The sequence below is a fragment of the Rhinopithecus roxellana genome, chromosome 10 (assembly GCF_007565055.1).
Source record: "Rhinopithecus roxellana isolate Shanxi Qingling chromosome 10, ASM756505v1, whole genome shotgun sequence".
Taxonomy (NCBI): domain Eukaryota; kingdom Metazoa; phylum Chordata; class Mammalia; order Primates; family Cercopithecidae; genus Rhinopithecus; species Rhinopithecus roxellana.
Genome location: NC_044558.1, coordinates 62,040,547 through 62,067,720, shown reverse-complemented (window position 1 = coordinate 62,067,720; position 27,174 = coordinate 62,040,547). Strand labels below are relative to the sequence as shown.

The window sequence follows — 27,174 nt, the reverse complement described above, 5'->3', positions numbered from 1 at the left end:
GGGATCTTGAAAGGCTACAAAACTTGGACGGGAGTGGCAGCCAACTGGACTCAGTGTATGAGGAACCTAGCAGAATAGAAAGGTGGGAAAGGCAAGTTAGGATAATGGTCCTTAATAAGTGAGGAATAAGGAATAGGAACAAGGTAGGAGGAAAGATTTCCCACCAAAGACCACAGCCATCACTCCTTGGAAAAAGAGATATTGGCTCTGAGCTCTCCCTAGATATACAGAAGTCAACAGTAAGGCCGGGAGTAGTGGCTCACGCCTATAATCCCAGCACTTTGGGAGGCTGAGGCGGACGGATCACTTAAGGTCAGGAGTTCAAGACCATCCTGGCCAACATGGTGAAACCCCATCTCTACTAAAAACAGCCAGGCATGGTGGCAGGTGCCTGTGGGAGACTGAGGCAGGAGAACTGCTTGAACCTGGCAGGTGGAGGTTGCAGGAAGCCGAGATCGCAGCACTGTACCGCTCCAGCCTGGGCAACAGAGTGAAACTCCGTCTCACACACACACACAGGGAAAAGAAGTCAACAACAAAAGATTTCTCAGTTTATTTGCATATATACATTGTCACCCCAGGGAGCCAGCTCTATTTCAGAAGTCCCTGGCTTCCCTTACCCAGCCAACACCCAAAACCCACTCAAGAGGATGGGTCCTGGATAAATAATGCCCAGGACTCATATCCTGACCCCACAGGTTATAACAGAATTCATCTAGCAAAAACAGAGAGCTAGAGGCCAGTGTCCATGATAGGTCCTTGCCCCTTTGTAAACATTGACATCCAGGCCATTAGAGCCTGGGGAAAGTGTGCAAACATGAGGATGCCACACTGTGTGTCCAGGGGTCAGGAACACAGCTGGCAACCATACCCGTGAAGTCCTGAGGGTCTGACCCCCCACTGGAACATGGCAAGTGCCAGAGGCAGAAACAAGGCAGTTACACCACACCCAAGGGCTCACATGAGATGGCAGCGACGCTCTTGCCCATAGGAATTCTCCACACGGGCAATCTCCTGGATGACTTTGGTGAAGATGCCTTGAGTTAGCTATAAGGGGAGAGGATTCAGGGCAAAAGTCAGTTCAGTGCCAATACCACCCAGCTCTGGGGTGAAAGCTCCATTCCTGCAACATTCCCACCAAGCAGTACAATAAGGAAAACACGGCTACCACCACCACCCTTCTAGTCTTCGGGTCAAGCACCTGATTCTCTCGAGCAGATGACTCCATAAATGTCGCACCCCAGGACTCTGCCAGCTTCTTCCCTTCAACTGCCTGTACCTCTCTGGAAGCAAATTTGGGACATAAAGATGGAGGATAGAAATGTCGGTAAGTGCTCTGAAAAATCTTCAGAATCAAGGCTTCCTGGCCAGGCTTAGTGGCTCATGCCTGTAATGCAGCACTTTGGGAGGCCGAAGTGGTGGATCACTTGAGCTCAGGAGTTCAAGACCAGCCTTGGCAACACAGTGAAATACCATCTCTATTAAAAAGAAAATGGGCCGCGCGTGGTGGCTCATGCCTGTAATCCCAACACTTTGGGAGGCCTAGATGGGTGGATCACAAGGTCAGGAGATCAAGACCATCCTGGCTAACATAGTGAAACCCCCGTCTCTATTAAAAATACAAAAAATTAGCCAGGCGTGGTGGTGGGCGCCTGTAGTCCCAGCTACTCGGGAAGCTGAGGCAGGAGACTCGCTTGAACCCGGGAGGAGAGGTTGCAGTGAGCCGAGATCACGCCACTGCACTCTAGTCTGGGCAACAGAACAAGACTTCATCTCAAAAAAAAAAGAAGGAAGAAAAAGACTTCCTCTGACCCTTGCCATTTCCCCAAGTTTTGGGAGGAGAGCTGTGGAAGGAGCAAATATAGGTAAACAAAGGAACAATGGGTGAATCTAGGACTGAGGCTTGAAATATGAAATTGTGGCTTTTAAGATAGAAGTATTATCTTCCTTAAGCTTCAAGTTAGAGACAAAAAGAGGTGAAATGACTTGAGTCAGTGGCAGAGCCAGGATGAGAGTCTGACTGATTCCCAGTCCATTTCACTTCCTTTTCCTCTAAGTAGCAGAGATTTACATACCTCTCTGGAGAGAGATCTGCCTTGTTCCCAACTAGAACCACTGGTACCCTGTGAGGAAACAGCAGTTATTTCAGAATCCCCTCATTCCCCAACTCCTTACATCAAGGCTGGACAACTCCTTATCAGACCAGGCAGGATCTATATCCGAGCCTCTCCAACTTGATAATTCTCCCCTCTGCTCTCTCCTACTCCCTCATGCCCACACTATGTCCCTATCCCCCAAGGCCACTTACCGGGTTTTCCCATGGCCTTCGTGTAGCTTTTGGTACAGACTCTCAATGACTTGGAAGCTTTAAACACAAGAATTGGAGCTATAACTTTATGAGACAGTCCTCAGGTCTTCCCAAGTCCCACACTCACAACCTTGGTCACTTACCTATGCAGAGAGGTGACAGAATACACAAGCACATAACCATGGACTCCAATGATGAATGAATAGGGCAGAATGCTGTACTCATCCTGGCAGAAATGGAAACATCAGTACCTAGATCCAAACCACTCAGATGGCAAAGGTTGGTGGGACAACATCCAGGTGACCCTCCCTGGGGCATGCCCTACTATAGTCACTTCAACAAGTATTTATGGAGCAGCTCCAATGAGCCCTGCATACTCTTAGCAGGTAAAATGCTTTTAATACTACTTTACAGATGAGCCACAAAGACTACCAGACTTCATCTCTGAGGGCTGAACTGCCACTTTTGGATACCATACCCCAACTGGTACCTGCCCTGCTGTGTCCACCAGGTGTAGGTGAAACTCATCTTTGCCAAGAGTCACTATCTTGCTGTAAGCTGAAAAGAAAAGAAAACTTTGTGAGGTGCCTTATAGGGCCAGCAATGTATGTCCCCTGACTTTTTTTTCTTTTTTTTTTTTTGAGACAGAGTCTCACTCTATTGCCCAAGCTGGAGTGCAGTGGCTTGATCTTGGCTCACTGCAACCTCTGCCACCTGGGTTCAAGCGATTCTCCTGCCTCAGCCTCCCAAGTAGCTGGGATTATAGGCGCCTGCCACTGCGCCCGGCTAATTACATTTTATTTTATTTTTTTTTGAGATGAGGTCTTGCTGTGTTGCCCAGGCTATAGAGCAGTGGCTATTCACAGGTGCACTCTTAGCACCCTATAGCCTGGAAGTCCTGGGCTCAAGCGATCCTCTCACCTCAACCTCCCAAGAGCTGGAACTATAGGTATGCACCTCTGCACCTGGCTGTCTTACCTTCTTTTTTTTGGCAGCATTTTTTTTTTTTTTTTTTTTTTTTTTGAGACAGAGTCTGGCTCTGTCGCCCAGGCTGGAGTGCGGTGGCCGGATCTCAGCTCACTGCAAGCTCCGCCTCCCGGGTTTACACCATTCTCCTGCCTCAGCCTCCCAAGTAGCTGGGACTACAGGCGCCCGCCTCGTCGCCCGGCTAGTTTTTTGTATTCTTTAGTAGAGACGGGGTTTCACCGTATTAGCCAGGGTGGTCTCGATCTCCTGACCTTGTGATCCGCCCGTCTCGGCCTCCCAAAGTGCTGGGATTACAGGCTTGAGCCACCGCACCCGGCCGGCAGCATTTTTTTAAAGTAGACTGTTGGTCGGGCTCAGTGGCTAACACCTGTAATCCCAGCACTTTGGGAGGCCAAGGCGGTCGGATCACTTTAGACCAAGAGTTCGAGACCAGCCTGGCCAACATGGTTAAACCCTGTCTCTACTAAAAATACAAAACATTAGCTGGGCATGGTGGTGTATGCCTGTAGTCCCAGCTACTCAGGAGGCTGAAGCATGAGAATTGCTTGAACCCAGGAGGTGGAGGTTGCAGTGAGCTGAGATTGCGGCACTGCACTCCAGCCTGGGTGACAGAGCGAGACTCTGTCTCGAAAAGAAAAGAAAATTACTTTTGTTTTACTGATGAATAATAGATGCACCAAGTTTCAGGGTACACATGATAATACATTCATATAATTTGTAAAGATCAAATAAGTATATCTGGAATATTCATCACCTTAAATATTTGTGTTTTCTTTATGCTAGAACCATTTGAATTCTTATAGCTATTTTGAAATGTAAAATAGCTTATTGTAAGCTATAGTCACCCTACTGATCTACTAAGTCTTATTTCTTCTATCAAACTATATATCTGTACTTATTGATCAATTTATCTTCATCCCTCCCACTCCCTTCCCCCCACTTACATTCTTTTTATTCTCTCTTTTTTTCTTTTTTTTTTGAGACGTTGTTTCGCTCTTGTTGCCCAGGCTAGAGCACAGTGGCACCATCTCAGCTCACTGCAACCTCCGCCTCCTGGGTTCAAGCAATTCTCCTGCCTCAGCCACCCGAGTAGATGGGATTACAGATATCCATCACCATGTCCAACTAATTGTTTGTATTTTTAGTAGATACAGGGTTTCACCAGTTGGCCAGGCTGGTTTCGAACTCTTGACCTCAGGTGATCCACCTGTCTTGGCCTCCCAATGAGCTGGGATTACAGGCGTGAGCCACGGCGCCTGGCCTTTTTGTTTTTTTTTTTCTTTTTTTTATTTTTGAGACAGTCTCACCCTGACACCCAGGCTGGTGTGCAGTGGCACAATCTTTGCTCACTGCAACATTTACCTGCTGCGTTCAAGCGATTCTCCTACCTCAGCCTCCTTAGTAGCTGGGATTACAGGTGTGTGCCACCATGCCCAGCTAATTTTGGTATTTTTAGTAGCGATGAGGTTTCACCATGTTGGCCAGGCTGGTCTTGAAATCCTGACCTCAATTGATCCGCCCGCCTCAGCTTCCCAAAGTGCTGGGATTACAGGCGTGAGCCACTGCGCCCGGCCTCCCCTTACATTCTTAACCTTGGGGTTGACACAGAGAGATCAGCTCCAGGGAGTTATCCAGGTAACTGGAAAAACACACTAAGGTTCTTAATGTCTACATCTAAACTATCCCAGACTCAGTATCCTGCAAAATCCATACTCTAGCCATCCATTGAACAGGATTGCTAAAGAAGAAATTAGATGTAATGTGTAAATAGCCCCTTGGCACCAGAGAAATACATTATGGAGTTGGGTGGGCTATCCAAGCCCTCCGGGTCGCATCACCAGCACACTAGGGGAGAAGTCTACTCACTATTCTCCACTGTAGGATCGTAGCCTTCCGAGAACTCGCCTTCCACAAATTGATGTGCCAAAGATGTCTTCCCTGTGGGGAGCAGTGTGGCAGCTGTATCCAAATCATCCATCCACATTCACATCCTCTGTCCTTTCGGACTGTGGCCCAGGACCAAAGGGTACCCCAAATTAACACCACAGTCTGTGAGTGCCTCAAGCAATCCTATCCCTTGTGTCTACCCTCACCGTCTTTTCGCCCGGGGTCTCCGCACTTTGGCTACCGGATGCATTCAGAAGCGCAGCAGGAAGCCTTTCCCGCCGCCTTCCCCACCCCATCCTACCCGCAGGAAGATCCAAGATTCCCCAGGATCAAGTCCGCCCGGCCCCAGGACACCTGCGACTATCTGTCCCCACGGCGACCGCGTCCCGGTTTTCAAATTGTGACCCCACCCCTATCCCCAAAGTAACGCTGGGACCACTCTGAGATTACCGCAGCCAGGTCCTCATTAAGCCTTGAGTGCTCGCGCTTCCTGCAGCCTCCACACACCACCAACCTTTATTCCTCCACTCTTCCAATCCTCGCTCTACAACCCCATTCTTACGATGTCACCATTCCTCCCTGGGTCGCGTTCCCACGGCAGCGCGCCTCTTCTGGCTACAAAGCTGCTGCGCGTCCGAGCTCTGCAGGGCGGAGACTCACCTACAGAGCGGTATCCGAGGATGACCACCTTCCTGTAACGGACCAGCGGCATGGCAGGAGCCCGCCCCAGGGGCTTGCGGAACCGCGGGCTGAGAGAGCCCGAAGACGAGGTCAGGGTGTGGGCAGGTGCAGGAAAGTCGCTCACCCAGAAGCTGCCGTGGGCAAGTTAGAGGGAAACCAAAACAAGCGCCGCGCCCGGAGCTGCCCACGTGATCACAACACAGCAAGTCTAACGCGAGGGAGCCAGGCGCCGGGGGAACTACTGAGCCGCGCCGCGCCGGGCTCCGCCCCTCAGGCCGCTCGCCATTGGTCCATTAGAATGGGTAAGGGCGGTGCCGCCAGCAGGAGGGAAGGGTGGGCCTCACGTGGAGCGGGAGTCCTGGGAGCTGCGCGTGCGCAGACTGGAGCCGGTTCATTCATAAAGAAACAGAAAGGAACCCGGGGTCCTAAAGGCGTTTGCGCATTTGCAGCCTAGCTGAAGTGGCTGCGAAGAATTATGGATGGAAAATACCCGTTGTATGGTTTCTGGCCTTAAGATTCTAGCCTTTTGCATGGTCTCTGGGGTCCTTAGATAGGAAGAAAAGGGCCGAAGTTCCAATATATTCCCTCTGCTTCCCCCAGCCTTCAGCCCCAGACCTATCAAGGTTTCCAGTCCTCCAGCATCTAATTTCAAACTGCAATTCTTTTTTTTTTTTTTTTTTTTTTTTTTTTTTTTTTTTTTTTGAGACGGAGTCTCGCTTTGTCGCCCAGGCTGGAGTGCAGTGGCCAGATCTCAGCTCACTGCAAGCTCCGCCTCCCGGGTTTACGCCATTCTCCTGCCTCAGCCTCCCGAGTAGCTGGGACTACAGGCGCCCGCCACCTCGCCCGGCTAGTTTTTTGTATTTTTTTAGTAGAGACGGGGTTTCACCGTGTTAGCCAGGATGGTCTCGATCTCCTGACCTTGTGATCCGCCCGTCTCGGCCTCCCAAAGTGCTGGGATTACAGGCTTGAGCCACCGCGCCCGGCCTTTTTGCAATTCTTGTTCTTGCGGAAATTGCTAGAATTTATGATCAAGTAGTCTGAGGTTTCTTCTTCATCATCATGATCCTCAAACATTCATTTTTCAACAAATACTGAGCATATACTACGTGTTTCAGGCATTGCTCCAGCTTTGGGGTCAGAACATGGACATGAAAGACAATGTGTCTGCTCTTATGAAGGCAGAAACAAACATACAACAAGGAGATATCAGATAGCGTTAAGTGATATAGAAGATGGTGTGATAAAAGATGACCACTTTATTTTTTAAAGACAATACAGCATTTTTAAATTTTTTCTTTATTTATTTTGAGACAGGGTTATGAGACTGGCTAATTTTTGTGTTTTGGGGAGAGACGGGGTTTTGCTATGTTGCCCAGGCTGGTCTCGAACGCCTGGCCTCAAATGATCCACCTGACCTGGCCTCCCAAAGTGCTGGGATTATAGGCATGAGCCACCGAGCCTGGCTGAGATGACCACTTTAGATTAGTGATACTTTCTCCCATAGGAAACCCCATTTAAACTAAGATCTGAAGGAACCAGTTAGCAGATTTCAAAAGAAGAATCCACCAATGCTAAGGCGTTAAGATGGAAATAAATTCAGTAAATTCCAGGAACAGGGGAAGAAAAAAAGAAAGCCAGTTAGCCTAAAGCAGATGAAGTCTAAGAGAATGGCAGAGGCCAGGCCACATAAAGAAGTCTGGGCTAATTCTAAGTACTTGAAGGTATTTAAGCTGGGGCATGACATGATCTAAATTGTCTTTCTAAAATATCTCCCTGGCTGTGGTGAATGGATTGGGGTTTGAGGGGAACAGGAGCAAGAGGAAGCAGGGAGATTGGCGAAGAAACTGTTACCTGTAGTCCAGATGAGAGTGGCGTGGCTAGAGTGATCATGTTGAATGAAGTCGAGAATTCAGGATATTCTGAAGCTGAGGTTAAAATGACTTGCAGAAGGATTGGTAGAGGAGGGAAGAAAGGAAGGAAATCACCTAGATTTATAGAGAGTTCTACTATACTATGTGCCAGGTGCATTTTATTGTTATCTCATTTAATGTTCACAAAAGCCCTAGGCCGGACGTGCTGGCTCATGCCTGTAATCCCAGCACTTTGGGAGACTGAGGCAGGCAGATCGCTTGAGGTCAGGAGTTCGAGACCAGCCTGGCCAACATAGTGAAACCCCGCCTCTACTAAAAATACAAAAATTAGCTGGATGTGATGGTGCGCACCTGTAATTCCAGCTACTTGGGAGGCTGAGGCAGGAGAATCGTTTGAACATGGGAGGCAGAGGTTGCAGTGAGCCAGGATCACACCATTGCACTCTGCACTCCAGCCTGGGCAACAGAGTGAGACTCTTTAAAAAAAAAAAAAAAAAGATATTCTACTTTATGCCAGGCACTCTTACTATGTGTTGCACACTAGGATACAGAAATAGGCCAGGCACGGTGGCTCATGCCTGTAATCCTAGCACTTTGGGAGGCCGACGCAGGTGGATCACGAGGTCAGGAGATCGAGACCATCCTGGCTAACACGGTGAAACCCCATCTCTACTAAAAATACAAAAAATTAGCCTTGGCCGGGCGCGGTGGCTCAAGCCTGTAATCCTAGCACTTTGGGAGGCCGAGACGGGCGGATCACGAGGTCAGGAGATCGAGACCATCCTGGCTAACACGGTGAAACCCCGTCTCTACTAAAAATACAAAAACTAGCCGGGCAAGGTGGCGGGCGCCTGTAGTCCCAGCTACTCGGGAGGCTGAGGCAGGAGAATGGCGTAAACCCGGGAGGCGGAGCTTGCAGTGAGCTGAGATCCGGCCACTGCACTCCAGTCTGGGCGACAGAGCGAGACTCCGCTTCAAAAAAAAAAAAAAAAAAAAATTAGCCAGGCGTGGTGGCGGGCACCTGTAGTCCCAGCTACTTGGGAGACTGAGACAGGAGAATGGCAGACAGGAGAATAGCGTGAACCTGGTAGGTGGAGCTTGCAGTGAGCCGAGATCATGCCACTGCACTCCAGCCCAGGCAACAGAGTGAGACTCCATCAAAAGGAAGGAAGGAAGGAAGGGAAGGAGGGAGGGAGGGAGGGAGGGAGGAGAAAAAAAAACAAACAAACAGATGCCTTTTATACTGCTTATACCGTCGAGATGATGAACTCTCCATTGTTTTCCACCCAGATTTGTGTCCAGGAGGCAGGCCTTGTCTCCTGGCTTTCAGTGAATCTCAGCCAAAGGAAAGCACACACAGGAGATTCAATGAAGGCAGGAGAGTGGCTCTGTCCCTCATTGAAGGTCACAGCACCTCTCAAGGCAGCCGCCTCCTCCAACACATACACACAGCTGTCTCCTAGTTTTCAGTGACTCCCCTCAGCCTTCAGGCCTATAGCAGTATCAGCCTCTTTTCTGTTATTCACCTTGGGGCATTGCTCTATCCCTTGTGGTCTCCCTATACCCTGCCCACAGCTTTGTAAATAGTCTCCTTATTAAACCATCTTAATTCTCCTGTTTTGAATCAGAGAGAAAGCAAAAGAGCCAAGACAAAGGGCTTTCTCCTCTTGTGACTTTTTCTTTTTAGCTGGCAAGGGAAGAGCTCACAGCAGATATTCACCTGCATCTCATTGAACAAGATTGTTTTATATAGTCATCTCTAGCTGTAAGGAAACCTGGAAATTTTAGCATTTTCTTTTCCAACATCTATAGTAAAGAAAGGCAAAAGACAAGGTGATTAGAAATAAATGTTCTGAGCCGGGCGCGGTGGCTCAAGCCTGTAATCCCAGCACTTTGGGAGGCCGAGACGGGCGGATCACGAGGTCAGGAGATCGAGACCATCCTGGCTAACACGGTGAAACCCCGTCTCTACTAAAAATACAAAAAACTAGCCGGGCGAGGTGGCGGGCGCCTGTAGTCCCAGCTACTCGGGAGGCTGAGCCAGGAGAATGGCATAAACCCGGGAGGCGGAGCTTGCAGTGAGCTGAGATCCGGCCACTGCACTCCAGCCTGGGAGACAGAGCCAGACTCCGTCTCAAAAAAAAAAAAAGAAATAAATGTTTTGGCCTGACGTGGTGGCTTAGGCCTGTAATCCCAGAACTTTGGGAGACCAGGCAGGTGAATTGCTTGAGCTCAGGAGTTCGAGACCAGCCTAGGTAGGCAACATGGTGAAACCCTGTCTCTATAAAAAATACAGAAAAAAAAGAGAAAGAAAAATTAACCAGGCATGGTGGCACATACCTGTAGTCTCAAGCTACTTGGAAGGCTGAAACGAAAGGATCACCTGAGCCCAAGGATGTTGAGGCTGCAGTGAGCCATGTTTGTGCCACTGTACTCCAGCCTGGGCAACAGAGACCCTGTGTCAAAAAATTAATAAAAATAAAAATAAAAAAGGGCTAGGCACAGTGGCTCACGCTTGTAATCCTAGCACTTTGGGAGGCCAAGGCGGGCGGATTGCCTGAGCTGAGCTCAGTGGTTCAAGACCAGCCTGAGCAACACAGTGAAACCCGGTCTTTACTAAAATATAAAAAAGTTAGCCAGGGCTGGGCACGGTGGCTCACGCCTGTAATCCCAGCACTTTGGGAGGCTGAGGCGGATGGATCACCTGAGGTCAGGAGTTCGAGACCAGCCTGGCCAACGTGGTGAAACCCCATCTTTACTAAGAATAGAAAAATTAGCCAGACATGGTGGTGTGTGCCTGTAGTCCCAGGTACTTGGGAGGTGGAGGCAGGAGAATCATCTGAACCTGGGAGGCAGAGGTTGCGGTGAGCCGAAATCATGCCACTGCATTCCAGCCTGGGCAACAGAGTGAGACTCTGTCTCCAGAAAAACAAAAAGAGAAATGTTTCATGAGCCAATCTATAAAACCTGCACACTTTAGGACTAAGGTATCGGTTGATTAAATAGTTATTCATTAAATATCAATCACTTTAAAAAGGAATGCATAGGCCGGGCACAGTGGCTCACACCTGTAATCCCAACACTTTGGGAGGCTAAGGCAGGTGAATCATGAGGTCAGGAGTTTGAGACCAGCCTGACCAACATGGTGAAACCCCATCTCTACTAAAAATACAAAATTTAGCCAGGCATGGTGGGAGGCGCCTGTAATCCCAGCTACTCGGGAGGCTGAGGCAGGAGAATCACTTGAACCCGGGAGACAGAGGTTGTAGTGAGCCAAGATTGCGCCACTGCATTCTGCCTGGGTGACAGAGCGAGACTCCGTCTCAAAAAAAAAAAAGTAATGCATAAATGGTTTATTTAGTAAAGATCACAAAAACAGGATCGAATAAAGGAAGAATAGAACTTGAGTATAAGTCAAAAAATAATATGTATTAAAATATATAATATATAAATATTGTTTTATATATAATAAACATATTTATTATGTATTATTTATATAATACTAGAAATAAAGGAAGCAATTCATCCTAATGTTAGATAAATGGGATTGGAATAACATTTCTTTTGTTTTTTATTATTTTTATTTATTTATTTATTTTTGAGACAGGGTCTCACTCCGATTGCCCAGGCTGGAGTGCAGTGGCATGATTTTGGCTCACTGCAGCCTCTACCTCTTCAGCTCAGGTGATTCTCCTACCTCAGCTTCCTGAGTAGCTGAGACTACAGGCATGCACCACCATGCCCAGCTAATTTTTGTATTTTCAGTAGAGATGGAGTTTCACCATGTTGTTCAGGCTGGTCTCAAACTCCTGGACTCAAGCAATCCACCCACCTAAGCCTCCCAAAGTGCTAGGTTTACAGATGTGAGCCACCACACCCAGCCTGTTTTTGTTGTTTAGAGACAGGGTGCCACTCTGTCACCCAAGCTGGAGTGCAGTGGTGCCGTCATAGCTTACCGTGGCCCGTAACTCCTGGGCTCAAGTGATCCTCTTGCCTTAGCCTCCTGAGTAGCTGAGACTATACAGGCATGCACCACTATGCCCAGCTAATTTTTTTTTTTTTTTTTTTTTTTTTTTTTTTTTTGTAGAGACGGGGTTGCTCCCAGGCTAGTCTTGAACTCCTGGCCTCAAGCAATCCTTCCTCCTGAGCCTCCCGAAAACACTGAGATTACAGACGTGAGCCACCCAGCCTGGCCTGAAATAACATTTCTAAGACAGCATAATATATTGCTATGTTTCAAACAACTGAGACAAAATAAAGATAAGATGTTCCCAGAAAACTGTTTTAAGTATCTCTGGGAAAAGTGAAAAATGTCTCTACTCTGTTTGCATCCAAATTATATGGCATGTCTTTTCTAATGGACTCCATTGCACAGGTATTCAAGGCTTGTTTGTTTTCCACAGTTATGAGTTTACCTCCTTGCTGATGTATCAATTACCTATTGTTGCATAACAAACCACATCAAACTTTGGTGCCTTAAAACAACAATGTATTTTTCTCAGGATTCTGTGGGTTGAATTGATGGTTCTTATGTTGCCTCCTCTGGACTCACTCTTGTGACTAGTCAGTGGAAGCTCCACTGGGAATGGAAGGTCTAAAATGACCTCACTCATGTCTGGAGCCTTGGTGCTGGCTCTTGGCTAGGCCTATGTCTGTCCACATGTCTCTCATCATTTATTGGGGCAGCCCGAGCTTCTTCTTCTTGGGTAGCAGAAGCATCCAAGATGGCAAAGTTAGGACAGTGCATGGTCTCTTGAGGCCTTAGGCTTTGAAACTCATTCAACACAAGTTCTGCCACATGTTAGTAGCCTAAGCAAGTCACAATGCCATCCCAGATTCAAGGCATGGGGAAATAGACTTCATTTCTCCATGAGAGAAACTGCAAAATATTGTAGCTCTGTTTTTCAATCTGCTACAGAGTAGATTGATTATGGCAAGAAGTCCAAGCTGGAGTTCTTCATTTACCAAGCCCCCAGGTTTCCACAGCTGTAGTTGAGATCTACAACTCCATCCTCACCACAAACATCACCTTGGAGCACTCAGATTGCACCTGCATGGGAGACAATGAGGCCATCTGTGACATCTGTCGTAGAAACTTTGATATTGGGTACCTGATCTACAGTAACCTGAACTATCTGATATTGAATCTGTGGTTGTAGTCACTTGAATATTAAGAACACATTTGGCTTCAGTAACAGAAAAACCAAGTTGCAATAGCTTAAACAAACAAGGATTTATTTTTCTGAAGTAACAAAGCTGGAGGTAAGCGGCATCAGTCCAGTTGCTCCATAATGCCAGGTCTGGTACCTGCAGTCCTCTTAACTCTTCCCTTTTGCTTGTCACTTCATGGCCACAAGATGAGCTCACCTTTAGGTATCATATCTAAGTTCCAAAAGAGGATCTAGTAATCATAAAGGCACTTATATTGAAAATGAGTATTTTAGCCAGGTGCGGTGGCTCACATCTCTAATCCAAGCACTTTGGGAGGCCAAGGGGGGGCGGATCATCTGAGGTCAGGAGTTTGAGACCAATCTGACCAACATGGTAAAACCCTGTCTCTACTAATAATACAAAATTAGCCGGGCATGGTGGCGCACATCTGTAATCCCAGCTACTCGGGAGGCTGAGGCAGGAGAATCGCTTGAACCTAGGAGGCAGAGGTTGCAGTGAGCCTGAGATCACGCCATTGGACTCCAGCCTGGGCAACAAGAGCAAAACTCCGTCTCAAAAAAAAAAAAAAAAAAAAAGAGAAAAGAAAAGAAAATGGATATTTTCATATCAATATACAAGTTTGGGGCCAGGAGCAGTGGCTCACACCTGTAATCCCAGCACTTTGAGAGGCCAAAGTGAGCAGATCACTTCAGATCAGGAGTTCTAGACCAGCCTAGGCAAAACCCCATCTCTACAAAAAATACAAAAATTAGCTGGGCACGGTGGCTCACACCTGTAATCCCAGCACTTTGGGAGGCCGAGGCAGGCAGTTCACAAGGTCAGGAGATCGAGACCATCCTGGTTAACATGGTGAAACCCTGGCACTACTAAAAATACAAAAAAAAAAAAAAAAAATAGCCAGGTATGGTGACGGGCGCCTATAGTCCCAGCTACTTGGGAGGCTGAGGCAGGAGAATTGTATGAACCCAGGAGGTAGAGCTTGCAGTGAGCCAAGATCACACCACTGCACTCCAGCCTGGGCGACACAGTGAGACTCCATCTCAAAAAAAAAGAAAAGAAAAAAATTAGCCAGGCATAGTGGTGTGTTCCTGTAGTCCCAGCTACTTGTGGGAGCTGAGGTGAGAGGATCGCTTAAGCCCGGGAGGTTGAGGCTGCAGTGAGCCATGTTTGTGCCACTGCACTCCAGCCTAGGCAACAAAGTGAGACCCTCTCTCAAAAAAAAAAAAAAAAAAATAGTAATAAGGCCTGCACGGTGCCTCAAGCCTGTAATCCTAGCACTTTGGGAGGCCGAGGCAGGCAGATCATTTGAGGTCAGTAGTTTGAGACCAGCCTTACCAACATGGTGAAACCCTGTCTGTAGTATAAGTACAAAAACTAACCAGGCATGGTGGCACACATCTGTAATCCAAGCTACTCAGGAGGCTAAGGCAGGAGAATTGCTCAAACTCAGGAGACGGAGGTTTCAGTGAACTGGGATTGCACCACTGCACTCCAACCTGGATGACAGAGCGAGACTCCATCTCAAAAAATAATAATAAAAGTTTGAATAAAACTATTCTTTAAATGTAAGAATGGAAAATCAGTTAAATAATATCAATTTATTATTTTATAGGCTATGTACTTTTAAATATGTATAGTATATAAATTAAATATTATAAATTAGACATTTAATTATGTAATTCCTAAAAGTTTGCTCAAGTTGGCCAAACAATACTTTCTGTTTTGGATCTTCTAATTAGGAAAATGGATGATTATCTAATTTTGGCATCAACTGTTAAAAATCATATGTAAATAGCTGGGCGCAATGACTCACGCCTGTAATCCCAGCACTTTGGGAGGCCGAGGCAGGTAGATCATGAGGTCAGGAGTTCAAGACCAGCCTAGCCAAGATGGTGAAACCCCGTCTCTACTAAAAATACAAAAATTAACTGGGTGTGGTGGTGGGTGCCTGTAATCCCAGCTACTCGGGAGGCTGAGGCAGAGAATTGCTGGAACCTGGGAGGCGGGGGTTGCAGCGAGCCGAGATCACACCACTGCACTCCAGCCTGGGCGACAGAGCGAGACTCCGTCTCAAAAAAAAAAAAAAAAAAACATGTAAATACAGATTTAAGATAAAATGCAAACTTGAATTCCAGTCATAGCACCAATTTTTTTTTTTTTATTTTAAAATGCAAACTGCCATGCTTCTTAGATTTAAATTAACTAATAAGTTGCTTTCAGGTGCTCCCTGTCATGGTCATGTTCTTTCTAATCTGAAGACCCTTCTCTGAAGACTCAGACATTAGAGTTCTGGTTCTTATTAACTCACATTTTCCATTTACCCCTCCAGATCTTCCTTTACCCTTCTTCATCCTGCATTTTGCTCCTGGAAGGCTGACCTTTATAGACAGCAGTAATGCCCTCTGGCTTCCAGACAGCTTTAGCTAATAGCAAGCATTGGCCACAGACTGGAAGATAGAGGAGAGAAGGTTGGAATGTTTGGGCCACTTTTTCTTTCTTTCTTTCTTTCTTTCTTTCTTTCTTTCTTTCTTTCTTTCTTTCTTTCTTTCTTTCTTTCTTTCTTTCTTTCTTTCCTTTCTTTCTTTCTTTCTTTCTTTCTCTTCTTTCTTTTTTTTTTTTGAGACGGAGTTTCACTCTTGTTGCCCAGGCTAGAGTGCAGTGGCGTGACTTCGGCTCACTGCAACCTCTGCCTCCCAGGTTCAAGTGATTCTCCTGCCTCAGTCCCCCGAGTAGCTGGGATTATAGGCAACCACCACCATCACTGGCTAATAGAGTGACCTTCTTAAAATCCAAATTTGGGCCAGGCACGGAGGCTCACGCCTGTAATCCTAGCACTTTGGGAGACCGAGGCGGGTGGGTCACGAGGGCAGGAGATCGAGACCATCCTGGCCAACACGGTGAAACCCTGTCTCTGCTAAAAATACAAAAATTAGCCAGGTGTGGTGGCGGGCGCCTGTAGTCCTAGCTACTCGGGAGGTTGAGGCAGGAGAATGATGTGAACCCAGGAGGCGGAGCTTGCAGTGAGCCGAGATTGTGCCACTGCACTCCAGCCTGGAGCGAGACTCCATCTCAAAAAAAAAAAAAAAAAAAATGCAAATTTGGCCAGTGCGGTGGCTCACGCCTGTAATCCCAGCACTTTGGGAGGCCAAGGCGGGTGGATCACAAGGTCAAGAGATCGAGACCATCCTGGCCAACATGGTGAAACCCCGTCTCTACTAAAAATATAAAAAACTAGCTGGGTGTGGTGTCGCATGCCTGAGAATCGCTTGAACCCAGGAGGCGGAGCTTGTAGTGAGCAGAGATCGCTCCACTGCACTCCAGCCTAGTGACAGAGTGAGACTCCATCTATAAATAAAATAAAATCCAAATTTGATTAGACTACTCCTCCAAGCTAAAACTTAATTAAATTAATTTATTCCACTAAAATGACTGCCCATGTCTCTAGAAAAATATCAAAATCCTTAACATAGTACAATGCCTATTAGTATTTGCAGAGGCTTAATAAATATTTGTGGAAGGGAGAGAATCAGGTTTGGATCTGGGAGGAACTGCCTTGTGCCTTCCTGTGTTGATTTGCCTTGTTTAAATCTCAGAGCACCTCTTCATTTCCAACTTCATGGAAGTACCTAATGGTAGCCTTTGTTTACTCAAGACCACACAGCTGGTAAATAGGAAACAAGTAGAATATATAGCCCTATTGTTTTTAACTGTAGAATCACAGTTAAGTGAGAAGCAATCAGTTTAAAAGTGATAACCACTGGCATGATGTTTGATCCTACCCAGACACCCCGCCAATAGTTTCTAGGCCTTGGTACAGTCTTTCAGAGATAAAGGAAATTCTCCTTCCATCTCAACAAAGAAGTCCCTTTATCTTTGGACAATTCCGAGTTATTGAAAATCAGGCAATTTAAAGACTACTCTATCCTAGCCAATTTATTGAAATATATAGAGAGTCAAAGAGGGCTGAGAGAGAGAGAAACCTATATCCTCCTTTCTGTAGTGGTCCCAAGGTGCTTTGGGCCAGCTGCTTCCAAGAGAAGGAGAAGGTGGGTGACCTTGTCTTCAGCCTATTTAAGGAAGAGATCTGCAATATCTGTTCTCAAAGATTCTGCAAGATACTATAGACTAGCCAGGGACTAGAACAAGCATGGGATGTGTGTGGAGGAAATGGGATTAATCCCAGATCAAATGTTGGGTGGAATCCCAGCTGCTGCAGCTGCTGGGGGCTTAACCAGCTGTTCCCTGGGCAGCTGCAATGTTCACCCCAGGCCTGGTTCTTAGGATGACAGCTCTATCTCAGCTTGCGGCGCTCAGCTCCAAGCTAAGCCAAGGCTCTGCTGGATGGATGGCTGGAAAGCAAAAGAGAATAGCAGAGAAGAAGTACCCAGTTCAAAGGACTTCTGTTTGGACATCATATGGTTTGAAATCAGACAACTGTGTTCTTAGGTTTTGCAGTCCCAAAGAGAGAAGTTAAGACACAGTTTAAGTTTCTGAGAGAAGCAAAATCAGGGCTGGTGGTATCACCTTCAATTCTGTTCCATTGCTATCCTATCCTATCCTATCCTATCCTATCCTATCCTATCCTATCCTACTCCAATTTCTCTACACAGCTCCCACCATCTGCTCCCATAACACACTCTGTGTGGGAGTGGGAGCATTTCCTTCTTGTAATTGAAACTAGAGCAAGGACATTCAAATGCTCAACCGAGGACCAATCTACATAGGGATAAGGGCTATCTAAAAAGTCCTATCTGACCAGGTGTGGTGGCTCACGCCTGTAATCCCAACACTTTGGGAGGCTGAGGCGGGTGGATCACCTGAGGTCAGGAGTTCGAGACCAGTCTGACTAACATGGTGAAACTCTGTCTCTACTAAAAATACAAAATTAGCCAGGTGTGATGATGCATGCCTGTAATCCCAGCTACTTGGGAGGCTGAGGCAGGAGAATCACTTGAACCCAGGAGGTAGACGTTGCAGTGAGCCGAGATCACACCATTGCACTCCAGCCTGGGCAACAAGGGCAAAAAAACTCCATTGAAAAAAATAATAATAAATAAATAAATAAGTCCTATCCAATTGCTAGTTTCCCCTAATAGCTGGGATTATAGGCACACGCCACCATGCCCAGCTAATTTTTGTATTTTTTCAGTAGAGATAGGGTTTCACTATGTTGGCCAGGCTGGTCTCAAACTCCTGACCTCGTGACTCGTCTGCCTCAGCTTCCCAAAGTGTTGGGATTACAGGAGTGAGCCACGGCACCCAGCTGTGTTTTTTTGTCTTTGTTTTTGTTGTTGTTGTTGTTGTTTTGTTTTGTTTTGTTTGTTTGTTTTGATACAGAGTTTCGCTCTTATTGCTCAGGCTGGAGTGCAATGGCATGATCTCGGCTCACTGCAAACTTTGCCTCTGAGTTCAAGCAATTCTCTTGCCTCAGCCTCCTGAATAGCTGGGATTACAGGCATGCGCCACCACGCCTAGCGAATTTTATACTTTTAGTAGAGACGGGGTTTCTCCATGTTGGTCAGGCTGGTCTCGAAATCCCAACCTCAGGTGATCCGCCCACCTCGGCCTCACAAAGTGCTGGGATTACAGGCGTGAGCCACCGTGCCCAGCCTCAGTTTCCCTTTTAAAATGCAAGTTTGATTATTCCTCTCAGCAGGATTTTTCCCTTGCTTCAAATGTTACCATAACTTTTCATCTTTAGGACAATATTCAAAATCCTTAAAGCAGGCTGGGTGCACTAGATCACACCTGTAATCCCAGTGCTTTGGGAGGCCAAGGTGGGAGGATTGCTTGAGACCAATAATTCAAGACCAGCCTAGGCAACATAGTGAGACCCCATCTCTACAAAAAGAAAACAAAGTTAGTTCATGCCTGTAGTCCTAGCTACAAGTTACTCAGCAGGCTGAGGCAGGAGGATGGCTTGAGCTCAGGCATTCCAGGCTTCAGTGACCTATGGTGACACCACTGCACTGCAGCCTGGAAATACAAGACCTGGATCACATCACCCTCTAGCTATACTGAACTTGCTGATGCTCCTTTGATCTCCTCAGATTCATCTTACTCTTGCTCCCCAAATCCAACCTTTTGCACATGCCGTTCCCTCTTGGACAACTCACACTCATCTTTCAGGTCTCAGTCTAAGTGTCACTTGTTACCACATTCAACAACCTCTAACCATTTATGCCTGTCTTGCCAGATGAACTACAAGAGCCATGGGGAGAAGGGATTGTGTCCCTGTCTGCCTCTATTGTCCTATCTCCATCACACAGCACAATACTTGACACATAGTAGGTACTCATGAAATTTTAATGAACTGAAAATAACCTCCTCTCAGGGAGATGCTTATTTGTATACATCCACCAAGTCACATACATAGACAACAACAATGACAATATGCTGATTGGCCACAAAATTCCTTGCAGGGAAATAGACCCTGACCACCTTCTTTCCCATGATAGCTGCCTCAGTCTTCCAACCAAAGAGGAAAGCTCCCTCCAATATTACAGAGACCACAAAAGCACAGTCAAAAATAAACATGTAGGCAAAGCCTGGTGACTCACGCCTATAACCCCAACACTTCGGGAGGCCAAGGTGGGAGGATCACTTGAGCTCAGGAGTTTGAGACCAGCCTGGACAACATCACAAGACTCCATCCCTTTTTTTTTTTTTTGAAAGGGAGTTTCGCTCTTGTTGTCCAGGTTGGAGTGCATGATGCCATCTTGGCTCACCACAACCTCCACCTCCCTAGTTCAAGCGATTCTCCTGCCTCACCCTCCTGAGTAGCTGGGATTACAGGCATGCATCACCATGCCTGCTAATTTTGTATCTTTTTTTTTTTTTTTGAGACGGAGTCTCGCTCTGTCACCCAGGCTGGAGTGCAGTGGTGTGATCTCAGCTTACTGCATGCTCTGCCTCCCGGGTTCACACCATTCTCCTGCCTCAGCCTCCGGAGTAGCTGGGACTACAGGCGCCCGCCACTACGCCCAGCTAATTTTTTTGTGTTTTTAGTATAGACGGGGTTTCTCCATGTTGGTAAGTCTGGTGTCAAACTCCCAGCTTCAGGTGATCCGCCTGCCTCGGCCTCCCAAACTGTTGGGATTACAGGTGTGAGCCACCATGCCCAGGCCTTTTAAAAAAAAATTAGAATAAAATAAAATAAACATGTAGGCTAGGTGCAGTGGCTCATGCCTGTAATCCCAGCACTTTGGGGGGCCAAGGTGGGAGAATCACTTGAGGCCAGGAGTTTGAGACCAACCATAAACAACATAGTGAGACCCTGTCTCTACAAAAAATACAAAAATTAGCCAGGTGTGGTGGCATGTACCTTTAGTCCTAGCTACTCAGACGGCTGAGGTGGAAGGATCATCTGAGCCTGGGAGGTCGAGGCTGCAGTGATCCATGATTGTGCCCCTGAACATAGTGAGACTCTTTCTCAACAAATAAATAGCTGGGTGCAGTGGCTCACAACTGTAATCCCAGCACTTTGGGAGTCTTAGGCAGGGTGACTGCTTGAGTCCAGGAATTCCAGACCAGCCTGGGTAACATAGTGAGACCTCATCTTTACCAAAAAATCAAAAAATAAGGTGGGAGGATCTCTTGAGCCTGAGAGATTGAGGCTGCAATGAGCCGTGATCATGCCACTGCATTCCCACCTGGGTGGTGGGAATGAGAACCTGTCTCAAAATAAATACATAAATAAATAAAGAATTTTTTCTTTCTTTCTTTCTTTTTTTTTTTTAAAGGCTCGGCGAGGTGGCTCACACCTGTAATTCCAGCATGTTGGGAGGCTGAGGCAGGCGGATTATTTGAAGTCAAGAGTTCAAGACCAGCCTGGCCAACATGGTGAAATGCAGTCTCTACTAAAAATACAAAAAAAATTAGCGGGGTGGGATGGCTGGAGCCTGTAATCCCATCTACTTAAGAGGCTGAGGTAGGAGAATCACTTGAACCCAGAAGGCTGAGGTTGCAGTGAGCCTAGACCTTGCTACTGCACTCCAGCCTGGGTGACAGAGTGAGACTCCATCTCAAAAATAAATTAGTAAATAATTAATTAAATTAAATAACCATGTGAAGTTTCTAGGTCAGAAATGCTCACTTTTCAGCCGGGTGCAGTGGCTCACACCTGTAATCCCAGCACTTTGGGAGGCTGAGGCGGGCAGATGACGTGAGGTCAAGAGTTAGAGACCAGCCTGGCCAACATGGTGAAACCCCATCTCTACTAAAAGTACACAAATTAGCTGGACATGGTGGCAGATGCCTGTAGTCCCAGCTACTTGGGAGGCTGAGGTAGGAGAATCGCTTGAACCTGGGAGGCGGAGGTTGTAGTGAGCTGAGATCGTGCCATTGCACTCCAGCCTGGGTAACAAGAACGAAACTCCATCCCAAAGAAAAAAAAAGAAAGAAAGAAAGTAATGCTCGTTTTCAAGGACAGCTGATTACTTCCACTAAGTAGAGACCCTGTCTCAGCACTAGCCTCTTTCTACCTCAAATATTTCTGGAAGCTTGAACTAGTTTGCTAGAGCTACCATAACAAAATACCACAGACTGGGTGGCTTAAATAACAGAAATTTATTTTCTCACAGTTCCAGAGGCTGGAAGTCCAAGATCAAGGTTCTAGCTGATGTGCCTTCTGGAGAGGGCTCTCTTCCTGTCTTGTAGACAGCCACCTTCTCTCTATGTCCTCATATAGTCTTTCCTCAGTGCATGTGGTAGAGCTAGTACCCGAGCACTCTGATGTCTCTTCTTATAAGGGCACTGATCCTGTAGGATCAAGGCCCTACCCTTATGACCTCATTTAACCTTAATTACTTCCTTAGAGTCCCCTTCTCCAAATAGAGACACAGTAGGGGTTAAGGCTTCAATATATGAATTTGAGCTGGGGGGAGGAGACACAAACATTCAGTCATAACAAAGTTCAATCTTCCCTCTCCTTCTCTAGTCCAAAAAGAGCTAAGGGTCTTCTTATGCTTTCTGTGTTGGCGTACCAGCCTGCCATAGATTCCTGCCAGAAACCTGTATCAGTATATGTATTTCCTTAACTGGATGGCTAGATAGCTTTAGGGAGCTATCTAGCTATTTAGTTAGGGAGCCAATGAAAATGAGAGAGAAATAACTGTCAGAAAGCTGGGAGGACTTTATAGTGACACAGTGAAGGGAAGGAGAAAAGGTGAAAAACAGCTAAGGTCCAACAAGATGCGGCCCCATTCATCGAGGTGGTCTTATTTCTTTTTTTAAAAAAAAATTATTTATTTGTTTATTTATTTTGAGCTCTTGCTCTGACACCCAGGCTGTAGTGCAGTGGTGTGATCATCACTCACTGCAACCTTGAACTCCTGGGCTCGTGCGATCCTCCCATCTGAGCCCCCCAAATAGCTGGGGCTACAGGCATGCACCACCACACCTGGCTAATTTTAAAAATTATTTTTTGTAGAGACAGGGTCTCACCATGTTGTCCAGCCTGATTTTTTTATTTTTATTTTTATTTATTATTTTTTGTTTAGATAGAATCTCACTCCGTCACCCAGGCTGGAGTATAGTGGCACAATCTCAGCTCACTGCAACCTCTGCCTCCCAGGTAATTCTCTCAGCTCACTGCAACCTCTGCCTCCCAGGCAATTCTCCTGCCTCAGCCTCCCCTGTAGCTGGGATTACAGGCTCCCGCCACCATGCCTAGCTAATTTTGTATTTTTAGTAGAGACAGGGTTTTGCCGTGTTGGCCAGGCTTGTCTCCAACTTCTGACCTCAAGTGATCCGCCCACTTTGGCCTCCCAAAGTGCTGGGATTACAGGCATGAGCCACCCGCACCTAGCCCAAGTCTTATTTCTTGTTACTCCTGCTTCATTTTGCCACTTACTGGCTGTGGTAACTTAGCCACGTGACTTAAGCCTCTCTTTGTCTCAGTTTCCTCTTCTACAACACCATCTCAGATTGTGATTGTGAGAACTAAATGAAAATGCAGGTAAAGTCCGGGTGTGGTGGCTCACGCCTTAATCCCAGTACTTCGGGAGGCCGAAGCGGGTGGATCACCTGAGATCAGGAGTTTGAGACCAGCCTGGCCAACACAGCGAAATCCCGTCTCTACTAAAAATACAAAAAATTAGCCGGACATGGTGGCAGGCACCTGTAATCCCAGCTACTCAGGAGGCTGAGGCAGGAAAATCACTTGAACCCTGGAGGCAGAGGCTGCAGTGAGCCGAGATCATGCTACTGCACTCCAGCCTGGGCAATAAGAATGAAACTCGAAAGAAAGAAAGAAAAAAAGGGAAGGGAAGGGGAAGGGGGGAAAAGAAAATGCAGGTAAAATATCAGAGCAGGGCCTGGCATATCTTAACTTCTCAGTAACCATTAGCTACATATTGTTACATTTCCAGTCTTCTGCTCTAAATAAGTTGCACAGCTTCATCTCAGATTCTGAGTCCTTGCTCATGATGTTCCTTCTGCCTGGAATGCCCTTTCCAGTCTCCTCCGCCTACACATGCTTCAACATCCGAATCAGGCCCTCCTTTCTCCTCAAGGCCTTCTCTGTACTAATATGGCATTTACCACCGGTTCAACTCAGCCAAATTAAGTAACAATGTTAAATATTTTCTGTGTTTATGTCTACTTCCCCAGGGAAGAAGCTGTTTGTTAACCTTTTGTGTTTTTCAGTGGGGAATACAGGGCTAGGCTGCAGATGTTCAGTAAATCCTGCTTGAGGGAAGGAAAGAAGGAATAAAAGACTGGATTCTGGGCAGATACACAGGTCACCTGAAACCTTTAGGCAGTGGTTCTCAACTCTGATTTCTCAATACGCAGACAGGTATTGCCAGGGTGATCACAAAATGCTTCACAAATTCTCAAAACAAGATTACTTTTAATTATACTTCTTCAGAAAAGTAATCTCAGGCACTACCTGGGACCCCATTATGTTTTCACCTCCTTGACTACTGAGCTCAAGGGTCACAAAGGTGAGGGACATGAAGAGTCAACTTCAATATGTAAAGAAATCTGAACTACTACAGAAATGCAGCTAGTATACCTCCAGCTTCTGAAAGTGCTGTGATACAACCCCAGAAAGTTTGCACGACTGATGCTTTTAGTGGAATGGTGAGGAAAGAAGCAATCGGAAGGCAGCAAAGTCAGGGAGAAGTGGCCAAAGAATAGAAAACATTTACTGAGTGCCTATTCCACATCCAGCACAATCCTTGTCAACCATCCTGTCACAGAGGTATCATTATCCCCAGATCTAGCTGACTTATAAGCTGAATCATCATTGCCTATTTTGTTGATGGTAAAATGTGTTGCAATTGGGAGGTACTGCATGGCGAAGTGAATATGCCCACCTGCTACACCGAGATGCTGCTTGAACGCAAGTCATGCATTTTTTTTTTTTGAGAGCTAGGAGGGGCCTCAAAGGAATAAAGATAATAAAGGGAGGAAGTGCGGGTTGAGAGGTAAACCTCAAGCCTAGAAAATTACTTACAGAATGTAGTTTAAGGGAAACCAATGAGTTCTCCTTGTCCTGAAACCTCTCCCTAGCTAACTTATTACAGTGCTAGGAATCATCACCATTATGATTTTATGGTTAAAGTTTAAAACTGTAAGATATATGTATTACTGCTGGGCACAGGGGCTCACACCAGTAATTCCAGCACTTTGTGGGGCGAAGGCAGGAGCCTAGGAGTTCAAGACCAGCCTGGTCAACGTAACAAGACTCTGTCTCTACAAAAAATACAAACGTTAGCCAGGCATAGCAGCGTGCACCTGTAGTCCCAGCTATCTGAGAGGCTGAGGTGGGAGGATTGCTTGAGCCCAGGAGGTTGAAGCTGCAGGGAGCCAAGGTCGCACCACTGCACTCCAGCATGGGCGACAGAGCCAGATCCTGTCTGTTTAAAAATACATGTATATATATGCATTACCTGATTACCTGGGAAGGGCAGTAAAGCCAAGGAGCCCATCAACATAGGAAAACTAATTCGTTTATCAGATTTGTCATCACCTGTGGTGACATGACAGGAAGGCACCAGATCTGATAAAAAGAGACAAGGGTAGGTTTAGAAAGTAGGAAAGGTCCACAGCTTGGGATGTGTTTCTGAGACACGGAAAAACAAAGGTGGCAACAGACCCCCAATGTGGGTTGAGGGCAGTGGTAGGTGGAAGGACACCAAAGGTAAACTTGGCCTGCTTCCAAATATTGCCTTTATCAAGCACTACCTGGAACTCTATTATGCTTTCACTTCCTTGACAACTGAACTCAAGGGTCATGAGGGTGAGGGACATGAGGGGGCAACTTTGATATGTAAGGAAGTCTGGGCTACTACAGGTATACTAGTAGGGCATCTGCAGCTTCCAGGAACCACAGAGCTAAACTAGGCAGGAGGGATGTAAAAGTGCCATGGTTTGGAAGGACTTTCCCAAGGAGAAGCAGGTGGACTCCTTGATAGCTCCTGATATGCGTGGCTCAGCGCTGGCAGTTTAACAAGGCCCACCCATCATCTCTCCCCTCCTGGGAGCAGGCTCCTTTGCGCAGGTCCAGTACACCCTTCCATGTCTGAGACCTCTTTCCTTCCGTTTCAGAGAACCACATACATAGGCCTAGAATTATCTTGAAGGCCACCAGAGGGCGGTGTATAGCAGGGACCCTGTGCGGTGGGAGCGCACTTCTGCTACTGACAAGGGTGAGCTCCGGGTGGTACCAACAACCCCCGACTATTTCCTCCTCCCTGCCTCACCTCCACCCAAGACACTTCCCTTCTGGAGCAGCCCAGCTTCCTCCTGAGCTTCCATTCCTAACTCAGGGATTCCAGGTGTCTACTGCGTTGGAACCTAAAGGTTCCAAAAACACCCAGGCTAGGGAAGCACAGCTGGTGATAATGGGAGAGGGAGAAGGAGGCGCAGAAGACCAAGCCAGTAGAAACAACAATCAGGGCCAGCGATCAGGAGGGGAGCTTGGGTTGTAATGCTGATATGCCTTTGTTTAGGGAATCTACTTCCCCCACATACACCCAGGCCTAACCCATTCTCTCTCTCTGAGCAGCCCTTCAGTAAGGAAATATTCCAGCCCCTTACCATGCTCCCCTTCCTTTTACAGGCCATGAGTATGTGAGGATTGCCAAGTTATTAGCCAGGTTTCCCATGGATCATCAGTTGGCCCAGTGGCATATCAGAAAAAACATCCACCTCATCCAGGCCCTGCCACCAGGGTAGGATGGGGACCAGGACTACTGGCTAATAATAGGGGACTAGATGTTTTGAGTATCAGTACTCATAAGGGCCTGAGCCCCTGCTGGAGCCCCTATAAACAGAGAAGAGGTGTGCATAGTCTTTCCCACCCCGGACAACCCTGGCCCCTTCAGCCGCAGAAGCAAAATGCTGATCCTCTCTGGGTGGGAGATGGAAACAGCAGCCTGGAAAAGGGTACGACTCTTGTGGGCTCTGTTGCTTATGGGTTGGGATGCCCCTTCTGAAGGGAGGAAAAGGGTCCCAAAGACCCTGCTGAGGAAGGAGGGGAAGCCGGAAGTAAGGTGTTAACTCAGGTTGGCCACCTTTCTTCCCCTCTCTGGAGGTGAATCACCCTCTGAATGGAGGTGTTTTCCAGTAAGCTCCTGAAAGCCTTCCCTTTATTAGCCCACCTTGTAGGAAAATGTCAGATGTCAGACTGGCTGGCGGTGTCAGTGTTAATGCCATGCCCCAGCCCCTTACCTTGGCAAGCTGGGCAAGGGAATCATTATATTACAATTTATAAATAAGAAATAAAATAAAATTATTGGGTGGGGCTGAGGCACTGGGGGAGAGGCTAAATAGTCCTTTTTTTTTTTTTTTTTGGAGACAGGGTCTCGCTCTGTCGCCCAGGCTGTAGTGCAGTGGCGGGATCTCGGCTCACTGTAAGCTCCGCCTCCCGGGTTCACGCCATTCTCCTGCCTCAGCCTCCCGAGTAGCTGGGATTACAGGCGCCCGCCACCACGCCTGGCTAATATTTTTTTCTTTCTTTCTTTCTTTCTTTTTTTTTTTTTTTTTTGTATTTTTAGTAGAGACGGGGTTTCATCGTGTTAGCCAGGATGGTCTGAATCTCCTGACCTCGTGATCTACCCGCCTCGGCCTCTCAAAGTGCTAGGATTACAGGCGTGAGCCACCGCGCCCAGCCTAAAAAGTCCTCTTTAAGGAGTGCGCACCATCAGCTCCACCTACCTAGGACCCGGGATCACCTCCTCTAAGTTCGAGGTTGCCCCTAAGCCAGGCATAGCCCCATTTTCTCCCTCCCCCTCCCTCTCCCTCCCTTCCAGTCGGCAT

General features: G+C 47.0%; 1 protein-coding gene across 3 annotated transcripts; it reads right to left on the bottom strand.

Moving 5' to 3' along the window:
- Positions 1-537: 537 nt before the first annotated feature.
- On the bottom strand, positions 538-6,122 carry RHEBL1 (RHEB like 1). 3 transcript variants are annotated; one of them, XM_010385415.2, is made up of 8 exons: positions 5,843-6,122; positions 5,162-5,301; positions 2,799-2,866; positions 2,452-2,534; positions 2,309-2,365; positions 2,076-2,123; positions 1,202-1,283; positions 538-1,047 (listed from the first exon to the last, which is right to left on the bottom strand). In XM_010385415.2, the coding sequence occupies exons 2-8, from the start codon at positions 5,277-5,279 to the stop codon at positions 958-960; spliced, it is 546 nt and encodes a 181-aa protein (XP_010383717.1). In that variant the 5' UTR covers positions 5,280-5,301; positions 5,843-6,122; the 3' UTR covers positions 538-957. The 3 variants fall into 3 exon arrangements, with proteins under 3 accessions (XP_010383717.1, XP_010383715.1, XP_030795085.1); XM_010385413.2 differs by having other exon boundaries at positions 5,162-5,233; XM_030939225.1 differs by lacking the exon at positions 5,843-6,122 and adding an exon at positions 5,633-5,716.
- Between the last annotated feature and the right edge of the window lie 21,052 nt (positions 6,123-27,174).

Bases quoted from the DNA above. Each gene is read 5' to 3' on its own strand.
- RHEBL1 (XM_010385413.2), bottom strand. From the start codon at position 5,894: ATGCCGCTGGTCCGTTACAGGAAGGTGGTCATCCTCGGATACCGCTCT. The intron at 5,234-5,842 runs GTGAGTCTCCGC...TGCTCCCCACAG, and splicing joins CCTCGGATACCGCTCTGTAG to GGAAGACATCTTTGGCACAT. The intron at 1,284-2,075 runs GTATGTAAATCT...ATTTGCTTCCAG, and splicing joins GCAGATCTCTCTCCAGAGAG to AGAGGTACAGGCAGTTGAAG.